The sequence below is a fragment of the Choloepus didactylus genome, chromosome 2, assembly GCF_015220235.1.
Source record: "Choloepus didactylus isolate mChoDid1 chromosome 2, mChoDid1.pri, whole genome shotgun sequence".
Taxonomy (NCBI): domain Eukaryota; kingdom Metazoa; phylum Chordata; class Mammalia; order Pilosa; family Megalonychidae; genus Choloepus; species Choloepus didactylus.
Window position 1 is genome coordinate 42,483,552 of NC_051308.1, and position 16,714 is coordinate 42,500,265.

General features: G+C 34.6%; 1 protein-coding gene across 10 annotated transcripts in view; it reads right to left on the minus strand.

The window, feature by feature from the left end:
* Positions 1-16,714, minus strand: part of SPATA17 (spermatogenesis associated 17) — a 332,947-nt gene that overhangs the window by 157,914 nt on the left and 158,319 nt on the right. For all 10 annotated transcript variants that reach the window (XR_005214908.1, XR_005214904.1, XM_037823711.1 and 7 more), the window contains exon 7: positions 3,683-3,886. Coding sequence is in view for 8 of the 10 variants with exons in the window: in XM_037823711.1 (XP_037679639.1) it covers positions 3,683-3,886 (204 nt within the window). In the remaining 2 variants the exon portion in view is untranslated. The remainder of the gene's footprint in view (positions 1-3,682; positions 3,887-16,714) is intronic.

Here is a 16,714-nt window from a genome sequence, read left to right on the forward strand (position 1 = left end):
GTCTTGCCTTTGAACACAATAGATCTCCTCCTTGGTTAGCAAACTTGATACCTGCTCTCAAGCATCTATTATGCCAAGGTTCCTATAGATTTGTAATTCTGATAGTATGCCTTTTATATCTCAGGCAACCACTTCAGTTATGCCTGAAGTAACAAGATTTTGAAAGAGCTTCAAACTTCAGATCTGCTCATTCTACTCATTTCATTAAGCCCTAAAATGCCTAAACCATTCAGAAGTCAACCTAAACTGAAGGTCTTCTTAGAGTTTATAGCATTCCAGTGTTTCCCTGCCTCCACCCAAGGCCTTGTTATATATATATATATATATATATGTATGTATACACATACATATATATATGTGTTGTGTGTTTATGTTCTGCTATATTTTTAATAATCCATGTTACTTTATAGTCGCCTGATATTTTTAAACTTTTCTCAAAGTTTAAATAATAATGAAGCTATGTTTTAAAAACTTGCTTCAATTGTCCCATACATTTAAGAAATTCATGTGACAAGCATAGACAGACTGCTCAGAATACATATATTATCATTTGGATGGTAGCACATACAATTTTAAGTATCCCCAATGATGTTTGTATCTTTTTATTGTTAGGTATCAAACAGGAAATGTGGCTGAGTCAAATTCAACATAAAACACTCCTATTCTATGGCAAAAGAAAAGTAAGGAAGAAAAGAAAGATGGGAAGGAAGGAAAGGAATGAGGCAGAGGAAAAAAAGGTGCAGAAAGGAAAATGGGAAGGAAAGATAAGAAAGGAGAAAAAGGTGGGGAAGATATAGCAGGAGTGGGAGGAGAAAAGAAGGGCTGTAGGATGGGGAAGGAAGAAAGAGGAGGCAAGAAATAAGAGAAAAGAAGGGATGAGGAGAGAAGGGAAGAGAAGAGGAAGAAAAAAGGGAGAAAGAAAGGAAAAGAAAAAAATATTAGCAAGGATCATTATTTTCTGGTGTGCTAGGTAAATGTAATCCACAAGTATGTGTATGTACATAAGTATGTATATATATGTGTATATATTTATACATGAAAAATCATCCATAAGTTTATATATATTTAAACACATATTTTCTATAGATACACACATAACTTCTATAAGTAAATATATCTTTCACATGATTTCAGATAATTTGCATATGTACAAATACATATATTTGAAATATATACCATTATGCATATATATTTTTCATATTCATACACATCATCCATATACATCTTCTATATATCTATGTGTATCTTCATATATGAATTCCATATATATTAAATACATATATTTATATATGTATATGTATACCTAGAATGACATGGAGGGGGAAAGCCATATGAAGGAATAAAAATGGTTGTATTGAGAAGAGTACAGTAATAGTGATGAAGAGTGAATAGAAACAAGTACAAAAGTAGTCATATCATGAACACATAATAGAAGCAAAGCAATAAAGCCAGTGTTAAAATATTGTTAAAATATTATTTTAAAATAAGTATTATAAAACCCCTATAAAATAATGCTAAATGGTTAATGGTTAATGTTATGACTACTGTACAGTGTGTGGTAGTTTGATTCAGATGACCTCCAGGGTATTTCCAGCTCAGAAATATTTTGTATACCCTTTTCTTATTCATACCACATAATTCTCATATTTCCTAAGAAGTTTCATGCAAAATTACTCTATGTAGCACCAATAGCTATCTTAATGAATATAGCATAAAATGGGGATTATTAAATATTCAAACACGCAATGTTATATCTGATAACTTCATAACCATTGAATACTTAATACATATACCATATAGATATTAGAGTTATTTGCTTTATAGAATAACTAATGGATTGAACTGCACACTCTAATGACTTTATATAAAGCCACTGCTTGCACTAATAGAAAGAAATAGTAATGTGCATAATTCAAAAATGGTAAAAATTCATTCATAACTTAAAATTAATTTCACATTTTTCTTTAGAACAATTTTTAATGCTTTTATTAGACCCTTGGTATAATTCATACTTAAAAAAGAATAATTAAACCAAACTGAAGACATGTCCCCAGATGAACTGAAATTTTTCCTACTCTCTCTTTTGATCCCTTGCTCAACTCTACCCTGCTTGCCACTCCATTTCTGAAGGAGGTAAAATTGTCAGTAATGTCTTATTTAGGTAAATAGACTATTTTAGAGGTAATTAAGAATACTGAAATGAATAGAATTTCCTAGGAAATTAATCAGGGATGAGGAAAAAGAGAAAGCAGTGCAGGGGAAAAATTGACTTTATAGATTTTCAATTATTTTTTACAGATCCTTCTATAATATAGCGTAAGCCAGCCAGTTAATAGTATTAATTAAGTTAGTAGTTTTGAGAGCACAAATATACTCAATTAAAAGTAATTAAGGATGCAATTATAAAGTGGAAATATATCACAAATAATTACAGCAAAGTGGGGCATTTTTTATAGATGTGTGAGGCAGCTCTGAGACGGCCCCTAGTGATCTCTGCCTCCTGGTATTCATGCCCTTGGGTAATCTATGGCCCCTGAGTGTGGACTGGACTTACTTGCTTCTAAAAAATAGAATATGGCAGATTATGTCAATTATCTGTCAATTATGGCAACAGGTTATAAAAAGACAGTGGCTGCTATTTTGGGAGATTTCTCTCACTCTTTCCTTGGATCCCGCACCCTGAAGGAAGTCAGCTGCCATGTTGTGAGGCAGCACTGTGGAGAGTCCACATGAGGAGAGACTGAGATCTAACAACTGGCCACGAGAGTCAGCTTAGAAGAGGATCCCCCTACCTCCACCCATGAAATCAGAGCCCTGACTGAACCTTCACTGCAATCTCGTGAGAGATCTTGAATCAGAGGCATTCAGCTAAGCTGTACCTGGAATATTCGTCCACAGAAACATGAGCTAATAAATGTTTGTTGTTTCAAACCACTAGGCTTGGAGTAACTTGTTATACAGCAACAGATATACAGGGTGCAAGCTGTACAAGGAGCTAACGGCTAGGAGGTCTGGAAGTCTGGCCATGTGAGCCAGATCTAACCCAATTCTAGCTTAAACATGGCTGATAGAAGGAACTGTGGCTCTGTGGGACTTTAAGGACAGTGACATTCATCACCCCTTTCACTTCACCCTTTCACCCTAGGCAGGTATTTGCCAAACCTGTTCTATTTCAGTCAAGTTATAGTGAAGAGTTTCTGCATTTGCTATGAGTCTTGCTTTGTTTTAGGCCCTCTCTAATTCTCAAGCATACTTTTAAATTTACTCAAACCCAAATTATGTTCACAGTTGTATATAAAGGCATGGCTTATCAGATGAAAGGCTAAATCAAATAAATTTGGTTTTATTTAATATAATCAAAAATATGAAAAAAAATTTTTCCAGTAAAAAACAGGTTATAAGTACTACTATAACAATATTTTTACACTAAAAAGTCTAGATCCTAGTTAATAATCCATGCTTTAACTTCACATTCAATACAACAAAATTCAGTACCAAAGAAGCATTTGAACACTTCCATGGTATATATTTTAAAACTATTTAACATTTATTACTTAAAATTAGAATCTACATAAACAAATAATTTCCCTCTCTTGTCACAAAGACAAAACAAAATAGTATTAAAAAAAAAATAGCAAGAATACAATCATTGACAGAATTCTTATGTAGGACTAATTAGTACCTGACATTGCTTCCTATTAATGGGTGGCAGAATTTCAGATCGAGGAAATGAACGAGTGCTTGTACAAGCTAGCCAGTTGTCAAGGTTTATGGTGTGCTTCTGCTTAACTTTAGGGATATGGTGTGTTAAAGGCTTTGCCTTCTGTAAGCGCAGCTCCCATGGATCAGGCTCTTTTCTGAATGGCGAATTGTATATACCTGGAATCTAAAGAAGAGAAAGAAATTTTTATTTTTATCTTGAATTTTCATATGAAATAAAAGGAAGATAAAGTTGAGCCATGAAATTTTTCCTATGTTTAAGGAATATTTTAAACTACAACTTTGGTTCTTAACCAGAAGTGGATTTCAGATTCATCCAAGGAAAGTTACAAAATATACATACTGTGTCTCTACTCCAGACCAACAATTTCAGAATCATTTAGGGTTGAAGACTAAACATATTAACAACTACTGAGCTATAATTACTATCTGCCAAACATGGCATATTTTATATAACTGTATTTAATTTAAAAAAATAACAGAAGGACCTTAAACCATCCATTTTGTATTCTAACCATATATGTAAGTCGTATCTACAAGCCAAAAATTCACTCACACAAACTCAAAAATACAATGCCTGAACCAGTTTCATGCATGTGCTCAATAAATATTTGATTGACTGATTATCCATTACATACCCTAATGGTAGCTACTTCAAGTTGTGTACTTTAAAATAATAATCAAACTGGTATTGTTCATATATATATATATATATATATATATATATATATATATATACACGTTATATTATGTATTATTAAAAGAGTTCTATATTTAACGAGTTGCATTTATGTGGTTAGGTGCTACACTAATGGTCTCAGTAATATCCCATCATTGACTTTGGCACACATCCCTGCATTAAAATAGAGTTAAGACTTATATAGCACAGTGCCTGACATACAATGGAGGTTCAACAGATTTATGTATGATAAATGGTAAATTCAAGTTTCATTTTCTGAAAATATAATAGTTTCTGCACATACAAACTCCACAGAACCTTATTTTGATACTCTATTCATATATACAAATACATAGTTATATGGAAATATTATATTTTAAATAACAGCATGACTTGTTTGGTTACTCTGTTGGCCCTCTGGACCAATGTAAAGAATGCATCCATTAAACTTATCCATTCTTCCTAAAAGTGTCCTTTTTCTCTTCTGCCATGATCATATCCATAAACATTCCTTAATGATATATTTACCAAACATTCCCGATTGCTATATTTACCTCAGGGAATAGGCAGCTCTGAAGTATTAAGATTAAATAGGATAGTTATCTTTAAAAAACAATCTTAGATATTTTATATTTTCAGCTTACCACTTCAATAAGTGGTACCTCTATCTAACGCCTAATTTGGTGCCCTTTCTTAATAGCCTGGGGATAGCTCTATCACAGTACCTATCCTCTTGTTCCATAAATATTTGTGTGTGTGTCAGTCTTCTCCAAGCAAAGCAGCCATGGCACAGGGACTCTGCCTCACATATTTTTGCATTCCCAGGGTCTAGCAAAGTGTCTGACACGGAGTAGGCACTCAAGAAATGAAAGCTAAATGCTTATCTAGAATAACATGAAAGCCTCTTATTTTACTCTTGCTTTCAAAAGTCACATAAATATCTTAGTAAAAGGTTTGAGATTTATTTCAAAAATCTTACTGATTGCTTTCAAAGAACTTTGCATATTATAATCTTTTTATCTTTCTTAATACATAAGTTTTGATTGGCTTTCAAACACATTGTGGTCTTCTAGAACTAAATTATCATAGAACACCAAGTTACTGCTCACTCAACATTTCCTATTTTATAACTGGAAACCAAATTTTATTAGATATAAATAAGTCAATGTAAAGACATTTACATATTTAATATTTTGAACTGGCTCTTCTTTGAGATGTTTTTCCCTGTGTAATTGATACAAGGAAAAAAAAAGGTAGAAAAATGTTGAAGACAGTTATACAAACCATTTTTAATGTCTGGTTATCATTCTGTCTATATAACTCTAAACATAGAACAAGGTAGATACATAGACAATTTAAATGAAAATTAATAAGAGAATATATATACACACATATATATTTATAAGAGCTTTCAGTGAAAAGTAATTCTAAGTGGATAGTATTTTAAGATGATTTTTAAGGTGATTTCCTAAAACTATGTAACAACTGTAGTGAGAAAAACAGTAAGTATTATATTAAAAAGACTATCCTGACATAAAATATAACTAAATCTACAAAGTCTATGAAAAAGAAATAAGACAATATCATTTTAACAAGAGATGATCTAATTAACCGAAGTTTGTTAGTTTATTACTAAAATTTCCACAACCTTACAGGTGAAGATCGTGACATACATACAATTTTACTAGATTATAATTTATCATTTAAAAATATCCATCTACCTGAATAACTGCTACCAGCTATTAACCTTACCCCATTAGGAATCTTCTTTGATCTACTTCCACATTTGCATGCACATGTATACATAGGCTAGATGGGAAATGCAAATATGTCAGTAGACATGATAGCTTTCTTAAATTATATTTTGCAACCTATATGGAGACCTCCTCATGTGTATTCTCTTTGCAATTTAAATCAAATGTAGACAGAAAATATATTTTAATTGAATTTAAAATATACCATCTAAAATCTTCCAGGAGTCTGTATTTTAGAAATTAATACATTTGCTAACTTGTGTCAATGAAAACAGTCCAGCCCTCTCTCAATCTCTATAGCAAGCAAATACTCCATTTATTTATATTGATACAATATTCATTTAATTATTTCTTTAGGTAAATAAAACAATATTAACTTAATATTATCTAGATTGCCATATTTCATAATTTGTAAGCTACCTATGAATAATGGTTTGTTGTTGATTTTTAAAAACATTACTATGAGTCACAAAAGACAAAATTAACCCTAAGGGACCATGATATATTTTTCAGTTTTCATATTTTTCACAACCTAGAAGGGCTACTGTCAAGCTAGCTTTCTGGGACTTCATTTTCAGCAGTAATTTTCTAGAGTGACCAACACTTTGGGGAAATCTGTGCTTTTAAAAAAAAAAAAAGCCTACAACTAAGTTATTTGCAGTACTGTCATGCTAACATCCAACTCAATAAGACCCAAGAAATCTCAGGAGAGGACTCTGCTAATAGCTTCTTACTGACCTTCTTGCATCAGCCCTGCTGCTGACTGGTGGCCCAGTGGTGAATACGGCAAATGAAGTGTGAAAGCACTGATTTTTTTTAAAGGCTATGATTCTGACTCGTCAAAAGGGGGGGAAAAGGCAATGAGTTATATAATAAATATATATTTTTCTTGAATTTCCCCCGTTAGACCCTTTATCATGGGAACTTAAGCATGACCTAGAATATTAATTATGTTAGGTTGAGCAACGAGCAAATGTACCATTTGCTTCCCAGTCACCCTTAGCATTACATTAATATTTTGAACCATTCCATATTTCTAACAATCTAACAGTCATCTTTTTTCATCTTAGTTTTTATTCTTATACATAAGTGTAGTATGCAAAAGTATTTTAAAATGCAATTGATTTGAAAACAAATGGATATTTGGAGTGTCTACCGTTTTATTTCATGAAGAATGTTTTTTACAGTCATATTCCACTCATACACTGGCCTTTTCTTTGTAATTGCCTGAGGGAAGCTGTACTCTCATTTTTTTCTCTCTCTTTGTTATTAAGATTTATTTTAAAAATAAATTTACGTAAAACAGGAAGAATTTTGAAACAGGACTGTATGCACTGATAGTTCCCATTACAATTGCTAGTGTTTCAATTTCATATATTAACATATAAAAAATAATTTCCCATCATTTCAAAGCAACTGCTTATTCCAGAATAAAGAAGACCTATTAAGTATACATGGTAAGAGGGAGAACTATAGTTACATTTTTGCAAATGAAAATTATATAGCAAAGAGGAATCACCAATTGCCACAAAAAGGAACAAAATAAAACACTATTTTCTTGTCCCTTGAATCAAAATTTGTGAAGACTGTGAGAGAAAAAAGGCTTTTAAAAGATGGCTGTCTAAAATATGTTTCAATTCTAGATTTTAATCAAATTGCCTTTAAAAAAATAAGATACTAAGCAAGTACAGAACAGTAGTAAAGATCTCTAATAACTAGAAAAGTAAAAGTGGGACAGAGAACTGTGAATGAACTATTTGCTAGGGTAGGGACTGCTGAATCAACACTGACCAATGCACTTCATCATAATTACCAGGACATACTAGTGCCTGGGGATTTATAAAAATCCCACTCAGCAAATAATTGCCCGGCTGTTAGCAGATAGTCAGAGTGTTAACGCACTGTCACAGTCCAGTGTTTAGTAAGATATTCTACATTCAATTAATCTTGCTGAGAACTAAAAGGAAACAGTCATTTCTCAGCTACAGCAGTTTGTTCCCACATACTTTTCACACAACAGTCTTGTTAACTCTCAAATACAGTACTCCACAGGAGGAATAAGAATTTCATGGAAACATTAGGAATTCACAAATACTATATTTGGGATAAAATTTTTCTATATAAAGCAAGACTTCAAAAAAACCTGTTACAGACTACAAATGAGTTTTCTTTGTTTTACTTCAGTTAAGAAATCGAATTTTTAAATGTTTTGAGTTAAATAACAAAGCGGGGTCACAATAAATGTAGCATTCAGGTCTAAAAAGTGGGTTTAAGGGGCCTTGTGGATGAAATAGCCAATACTCTTGCTTCTTGGTTCCTTGACTACCTCATTTCAAATAATTATTTCTTTTTCTTCAATTCAAAGATTCACTCACATTGTCACACTTATTTTAGTGCTTTCTAAACTTTAATGCACCTACAAAGCACCTGGGAATCTTGTTAAAATGAAGATTCTGTTTCAGCAGTTGATACAGGGTCTAAGATTCTGCATTTCTAACAAACTGCCAAGTAATGCCAAAGCTTTTAGTCCGCAGACCACACTTTGAGGAGAAAGGCACAATACCATGTCACCACTAGAAACTGCACCATCTTTGAAATCACTAATCCCTACTCTTCAAAAAAATCCTACTATTCTTAAAAAGAATTTTCCCCTGAACTCCAGGTTTTAAGTTGTTGACCTCTTTAAGGCCTCCAATCCACTGATCACAGTGCCTCCACAGCAGCCCTACCCTCTTCCCTTCACCTCATCTCTGTCTAACCAAGAATTAGGTCAGACTATTATCACTATCTTGAAAATACACTCAACTCCCTTGATGCTTTCTTTTATGACGTCAACCACCTTAGGGGAAAAAAAAAAATCTGGATGACCCAAACTGCCCATGTTTTCCACATTTACACTCATATATTTGATAACTGCTGGCACAGTATCAGATAGATTGCCATCTCTACTCATCAACGCCTTCAAATGGGCATTCAGTACAGCTCCGCACTATTACTGTTTCTCTAATAAACTCATCCATTCTCCACAACAAGTACTTTACATTCCCGCCACCCACTTCAGACCTCTTATCTGGCTTTCTCTTCTGGCTTTCTTAACCAATGACTTTATTTATTAATATATTAAGAAAAAATAAAAGATTCAATAAGGACCTTCCCACATCCTCCAAAATAAAATCTACAAACTTACCTGCATCAACACCCACCTTCTTCTTTCTCCTTAACCCTACTCCAGGGGCACTCCCTCCTTATGTGCTCTGGATCTTATCCACTTAATCATCTAAAGGATTTCACTCCATCTTTTATACCCTCTTCCTCATGCACCTTCAGGCCTTCTCTCTACTTAATCATTCTTGACTAGATTCAAGCATGCATAAATGTATGTGTTCTTTAGAAGCCTATGTTATTTCCCATCCCCCAGGCATAACACTATCTCTCTATACTCTCTTCCTAGCCAAATTTATTGAAAGAACTGCTTCCATTTTCTTTCTCCAATCTCTCACTTCCTGAACACTTCTAAAATTCTAAACTATTAACCCCTATAACAGTCCCAAAAATGTTCCTGCTAAGGTAACCAATTGCTTTCATATTGTCAAATCCAATGGACAATCTTCAGTTCTCATCTTAATCCTCTCAGCATCAATTTCCAGTATTCCCTCCTTGAATCACTCTCTTCTCTTGGTTTCCTTAATACCATAGCCTCTTTTGTATTTCATTTCCTCTCTGGCTACTTCTGTTTACTCATTGTAAAAATAATCCTCCTTCACATAACCTCTGATTTGGAATACTGCATTTTTGGATATGGGTCTTCTTTTTTTTTTTTTCCTCACTCTACAAACTCTCCTATAAATAATCTCACCTAAACAGATGATTTTATTATTAACTAGATACCAATGACTCCAAAATTTGTATCCCCAGTTCATATTTCTATTACAAATCTTAGACCTGTATATCCAACTGCATAACAAACATTTCTATTTGGCTGTGCCACAAGCAACCAAAACTTAGCATAACCTAAAGTGAAATTCTTGATTTCCTCCTCTTCAGTCTTCTTCAGCAAAGAAAAAGGCATCACCAGCCTGTCAGTGCTTATGCCAAGAATCTGAGAATCATCTTTGATGATGACCGATCTTCCCTCACCCCATCCCTATATTCAACCCACCGTCAAGTTCTAGCAATTCTGCCTCCATAAAACATCTTGAATCCATTAACTTGTATTCATATCCATAGCCACTACCCTTATCCAAGCAACCATACCTTTACCAAAACACTTCAGACTTACATTTGGTCTCTCTCCATCTGCTCTGCTTTAGACCCCTATGAACTCCTCTCCAAAGGGCAACCACAGTAATAATTAAAAATAAATAACAGTCATTGGCTTTTCACTACACCTAGGAAAACCTAAAAAATGCTTAACAAGTCCCTTTTAACCGTTTCAACATCATTTTGAGCCACTTTCGCCATCATTCACAATTTGCCAGTCACATCGCTTCATTTCATTTCCTTAAGCCATGCCAGGTCTTTCATGACTCAGGTTCCCCAGGAATGATTTTCTCTCTGCTGACTTGCCTTACCAAATCATACTTATCCTTAGATTTCACCTTAAATGCCACTTTCTAGAAAGGCTTTCTTGAATCCAGCCCCATTCTTAATTACAGGCATTCCTTGTTTTATTGTGCTTGACTTTACTGTGCTTCGAAGATATTGTATTTTTTGCAAATTGAAGTTTTTTTGCAACCCTTCATGCAGCAAGTCTATTGGCACCTCAATATTTCAAGCTTTTTCATCATCATTATATCTATTATGGTGATCTGTGATCTTTGTTGTTACTATTGTAATTTGAGGGATGTGCTACATGCCACACCCATATAAGACAGTGAACCTAATCAATAAATGTTGTGTGTGTTCTGACTGCTCCACAACCAGCCATTCCCCTCTCAATCCCTCTCCTCAGGCCTCCCTATTCCCCGAGACACAACAATATTGCGATCAGTCCAATTTATAACTCTACAATGTCCTCTAAGTATTCAAGTGAAAAGAAGAGTTGCACGCCTCTCATTTTAAATCAAAAGCTAGAAATGATTAAGCTTAATGAGGAAGGCTTAAGCTTGTCCAAAAGCTAGGCCTCTTGTGCCAAACAACCAAATTATGAATACAAAAGAAAAGTACTTGAAGGAAATTAAAAGTTCTACTCCAGTGAACTTATGAATGATAAGAAAGCAAAACAGCTTTATTGTTGATAACGGAGAAGGTTTTAGTGGTCTGGATAGAAGATCAAACCAGCCACAAACTTCCCTTAAGCCAATGCCTAATTCAGAGCAAGTCCTTAACTCTCTTCAATTCTATGATGGCTGAAAGAGGTGAGGGAGCTTCTGAAGCTAGCAGAGGTTGGTTAATGAGGTTTAAGGAAAGAAATCATCTCCACAACATTAAAGTGCAAGGTGAACAGCAAGTGTTGATGTAGAAGCTGCAGCAAGTTATCCAGAAGATCTAAACAACAGCTTTTCAATGTAGATGAAGCAGTCTTCTGTTAGAAGAAGATATCATCTAGGGCTTTCATAGCTAGAAAGGAGAATTCGATACCTGGACTTCAAAGCTTCAAAGGACTGGATGACTCTCTTGTTAGGGGCTAATGCAGCTGGTGACTTTAAGTTAAAGCCGATGCTCATTTACTATTCTAAAACTCCTAGGACCCTTAAGAATTATGCTAAATCTACTCTGCCTGTACTCTACAAATGGAACAAGAAAGACTGGACGACAGCAATCTCTTACAAAGTGGTTTACTGACTATTTTAAGAACTGTTGAGAACTGTTCAGAAAAAAAATGATTCCTTTCAAAATATTACTGTTCGCTGGCAATGCACTTGGTCATCTAAAAAGTCTGATAGAGATGTACAAGGAGGTTAATGTTTTCATGGCTGGTAACACAATATCCATTTTTTTTGGCCCACAGATCAAAGAGTGATTTCAACTTTCCTATTTAAGAAATACATTTTGTAAGGCTATAGTTGCCATAGATAGTGATTCCTCTGAAGGATCTGAGCAAGGTAAATTGAAAACTTTCTGGAAAGGATTCACCATTCTAGAGGCCATTAAGAACATTTGTGATTCATGGGAGAAGGTCAACATATCAACATTAACAGCACTTTGGAAGAAGTTGATTCCAATCCTCAGGGATGACTTTGAGAGGTTCAAGACTTCAGTGGAGGAAGTAACTGCAGATGCAGTGGAAATAGCAAGAGAACTGGAGTTAGAAGTAAAGTCTGAAGATGTGACCGAATTGCTGCAATCTCATGAAAAAACTTAAAACAGAGGAGGAGTTGCTTCTTACGGATGAGCAAGAAAGTAGGATATACTCCTGGTAAAGATGCAGTGAACATTGTTGAAACGACAACAAAGGATTTGGAATCCAGCATAAACTTAATTGATAAAGCAGTGGCAGTGTTTGAGAGGATTGACTCCAATTTTGAAAGAAATTTTACTATGGGAAAAAATGCTGTCAAACAGCATTGCACGATATTTCATGAAAAAAGAGTTAATCGATGCCAGCAAAATTCATTGTTGTCTTATTTTAAGAAATTGTCACAGCCACCCCAAACTGTAGCAACCACCACCCTTATCAGTTAGCAGCCATCAACATTGAGGCAAGACCCTCTATCAGAAATAAATTATTTTAACTAAGGTCTGTACATTGTTGTTTTAGACATAATGCTCTTGCACACTACAGTATAGTGTAAGCATAATTTATACATGCACTGAGAAACCAAAATATTCATGTGACTCACTTTATTGCAACACTCACTTTATTGCGGTGGTGTGGAACTGAACCCACAATATCTCCAAGGTATGCCCTGTAGCTTGTTCCATTATATTCTTTCTCTCATAGTATCTTGTTTGCTTTCTTCAGGGCACTTAACAGTTTTTATTATACATATATTTGAGTGTTTGTTTTCTAATATCTGTCTCCCCCAAGTAGAATATAAGCTCCCTTAAAGCAAGAACCATGCCTGTTTTATTGACCTCTGTATACTTAAGTTGGTGGCTCTCAACTCTGGCTACACATTAGAGTCTTTGGGGAACTTGAAAAATACTGATTTCCAAGCCCTGCACTAGGCTTACTGAATCAGAATTAAACGAGGTTTGTCTGGCAACAAGTTTAGTTTAGTTTTTTAAATCTGAGGTGCCTAACTCAGTACCTGGCTCAGAAGAGACAATCAATCCATGTTTACATGAGTAAGTCACTTAAGACCAGAGATTTGTAGAGGAGGTAAAAGATTGGTTTTTTTTTAAGAGGTAAGAAGAAAGAGCAGTGGAAATAAAGAAAAACAAGATGTACAGAGAGCATTCTATAGCAATAGAATCAAAATCATTGAGTCTAGATTAACTAGGAGGAAAATAAGAGAATGTAGAACCACAAAAAAACTGAGTTTGAAACCCAGACAGGGAAGATAGAAAGAGGAGCAGTTATATAGGAATAATAATACCTGTTTTGGAGTGATTAGGATTGAACTGCCCACAGAACAAGCATATAGTTGTAAAAGTACGTCTGGAACTTAAGAAAAAGGCCATAGTTAGCAATTGAGATGTTTTCTAAATAATAATAGCTGAAGGTGTGAAATTGGATGGGGTCACTGGGGGAGAAAGTGTAGACTGAGAGAAGGACCAAGGAAAAAGTGTTAAGAATGTGTATATTTAAGGAATACATGGGATAAGAGAAGCCCATGAAGGACAATAAAAAGAGCAAACAGAGAGGGAGGAGAGCCAGGACACAAGGGAAAAAGATGGTTTCATGAAGGAAGTCAGCAGTGTCAAATGCTATAGGGCAGTAGAGAAGCATAAGGGCAGAGAATGCACAACTGGAATGGTAATTAGGAGGTGACAGGTGACCTCTGCAAAAGCAGATTCTGTTCTTGTGGCAGAAATCATTTTGCAATTTGTTGAATGTGAGACAAGAAAGTCATAGCACTCGAATATCTTTTTCTTTTTTTTCTTTTATGACTCAGGATTTCCTTTTAACCATACTGCATTTTTTTTTAATTAGAGAAGTTGTATGTTTACAGAAAAATCATTCATAAAATACAGTTCCCATATAACATCCTTATTAATACCTTGTGTTAGTGTGTTACTTTTAAAAGACTTCCTGAGAAAAATTCCATTTAAAGACTTTCTTGGAAATCTCCCCACTAAACAATTCTCTCTCTACATGTAAATGTCGAGTCACTATCTTATTTATCCCTGCAAAAACTGGACTAATGTTGCTCATTTTCTTACTTGGGCAATTTCTCTAACCGTGCTTCTATCCCTATCCCCTTGTACCCCGCATTCATCTTTTTTTTTTTTTTTTTTAATCTCCTCCTCTATCTGGTATCCTGGACAGCTCTCCAGATTTGCTTTGATTCCTATTTTTCTATTTGATCCCTCCTTCATCCACTAATATAGCTTTTACTCTGCTCCATTTCTTAATTAGCCCCTTTGGGTCAGCAAACTAGTGTTAGGATTAATTTCTGGCTTGATGTTGGTTCACTCAAGAGCCAACTCTCTAATCAACTCATTAACGTCCATACCACTGGCATGGCCTACAAGAGCCACTGCAAGATACAACCCATCCAAGCACATCATCCCCACAGCTCTTGCCTATTGGAACTCAGATATGCTGAGGAAGTCACAGCTTTGATAAGTTTATAAATAATTAGAAAGCACAGAAATAAGTGTTGCTATGGGTATATACCCACACTGTGGACAGACTTTGTCTGTGGGATTAGGACGCCTGGTGTTTGAGCAGTCATGAAGGAAGAGAAGGGATTCATCTGGTGTACAAGGTGGGGAAAAGGCATTCCCAGCAAAGAAAACAAGATGTGTAAAGAAACAGAAGCTTTAAATAACTTTGATATTAAAGAACTACAAGTAGCCACATATGGTATCAGAATAAAAAAGAGGTTTGGGATTATTGAAGGAGACTCAGAAGGAATGACCAAAGAGTAGGAGAAAAAGCTGACCAAAGTGTCACAAAGGTCAAAGGAGGTTTCAAGATCATAATGTGGTGAAACAATATGCAAATCACAGAGCAAGTAGGAGATTCCTAGTGACCTTACCAAGAATTATTTTCAGTGTAGCAGAAGTGGACACCCAGTTGCACAGTGATTTTAAAACTCCCTATTGTTATTCCCATAATACACAACCTCCATATATTCTCAGCTGGCTTATTATATATATTAATAGAGCTTGCATGTCCTAATAAAAACAGAAGAAAAAGAATGAAATCTGTTTTTTATGACCCACATCCCATTCACAAACATTTTACTATATACCCCTTTTCCTTTGGGTTTGAAATGATTTGATAGTTTGTGTTTTAAAATATGATTTTCAAGAGAATAAACTAAGAGAAAAATATTAAGCATTACAGAAAAAGACAACTGAATGAAATTTTTGAAAGGGGACTACTAAAGAAAATGTAACAACAGAATTAAGCATTTGCCAAACTTTATTCCCAGTGTTATATGGGGCTTTTCAAGAAATTTACTTCTTCAAGAGTCTTTGAAGAAAGACTTTTTTAAGAACACAGGAGGAAGCCATTTTCAGTTTTGTCAAAGTATAGGATGGACCTTCTCATGAAGGAATGCTTTGTCACCTTAATCTGGTGTCCAAAACTTAAAGACCACCTCATTTTCAGATCACTGTACTCTCACACAGTCTTGGTCTGTAGACCTGTGACTTCTTGCATGGAAATTATTGAATGTATGGTAGGTACAGATTATATGTGCCACTTGTGACAGGTATTAGTTGAACTGAATAATTAGGATTTTCACACTTTTCTGTATGCTATCCTTTAATAAAAGTTTATTTTTTAGGTGATCTCTTCCTTTCCCATTTTGCTCTGATATCCTTGACAGAAGGGAACCCAGATGATTCCACTATGCTTCACACCCCTGTTATTTTTTTTCACTACCCAAACCGTAAGCCCCTCTGGTGGCAACATAATTTAGCCACAAAATAATTAGAAAGACAGTAATTTGGTGAAAAGAAGTTGGCCAATACATTTTGATTGAAAAACTGATCTGATATAAAAGTAATAATAGCTCTAGTCTTTTTGTCTTTTTGGATGTATTATTTCTTTTGCAACTTTTTACGTCTTTAATTTTTTCCATTTTTCAAAATTTGAGGAAATAATTCCTCCCTTATTCTTTTAATCTGTAATTCATTTTCAGTCAATTTTATCATAAATGTGCTACTTAAAATAAGGAATAGGCACAACTTAAATTTCCCCACAATACAAGACAGTTGAAACAAGCAACTATTGATCCACTTGCTTTTGGGTCAAATTGCTTCTGCCTAAAAAATTTGCTGCCAAATTAACCACAACTCTTCTTTATCTATACTCTCAGATATACTCATTCTCAAACTAACCTACTTTTCCCAACTCTTCTAGTTCCCTTGCCTGTAAACTTTTCAATTTTGTTCTGTGGAATCCCATCCCATCTATGCTAAACAACCTCCATATACCCTCAAACTTCAATAAATGCATTCTCTAACACTTGTTGTAACTGAAACTTCATTCTCCTCTAGA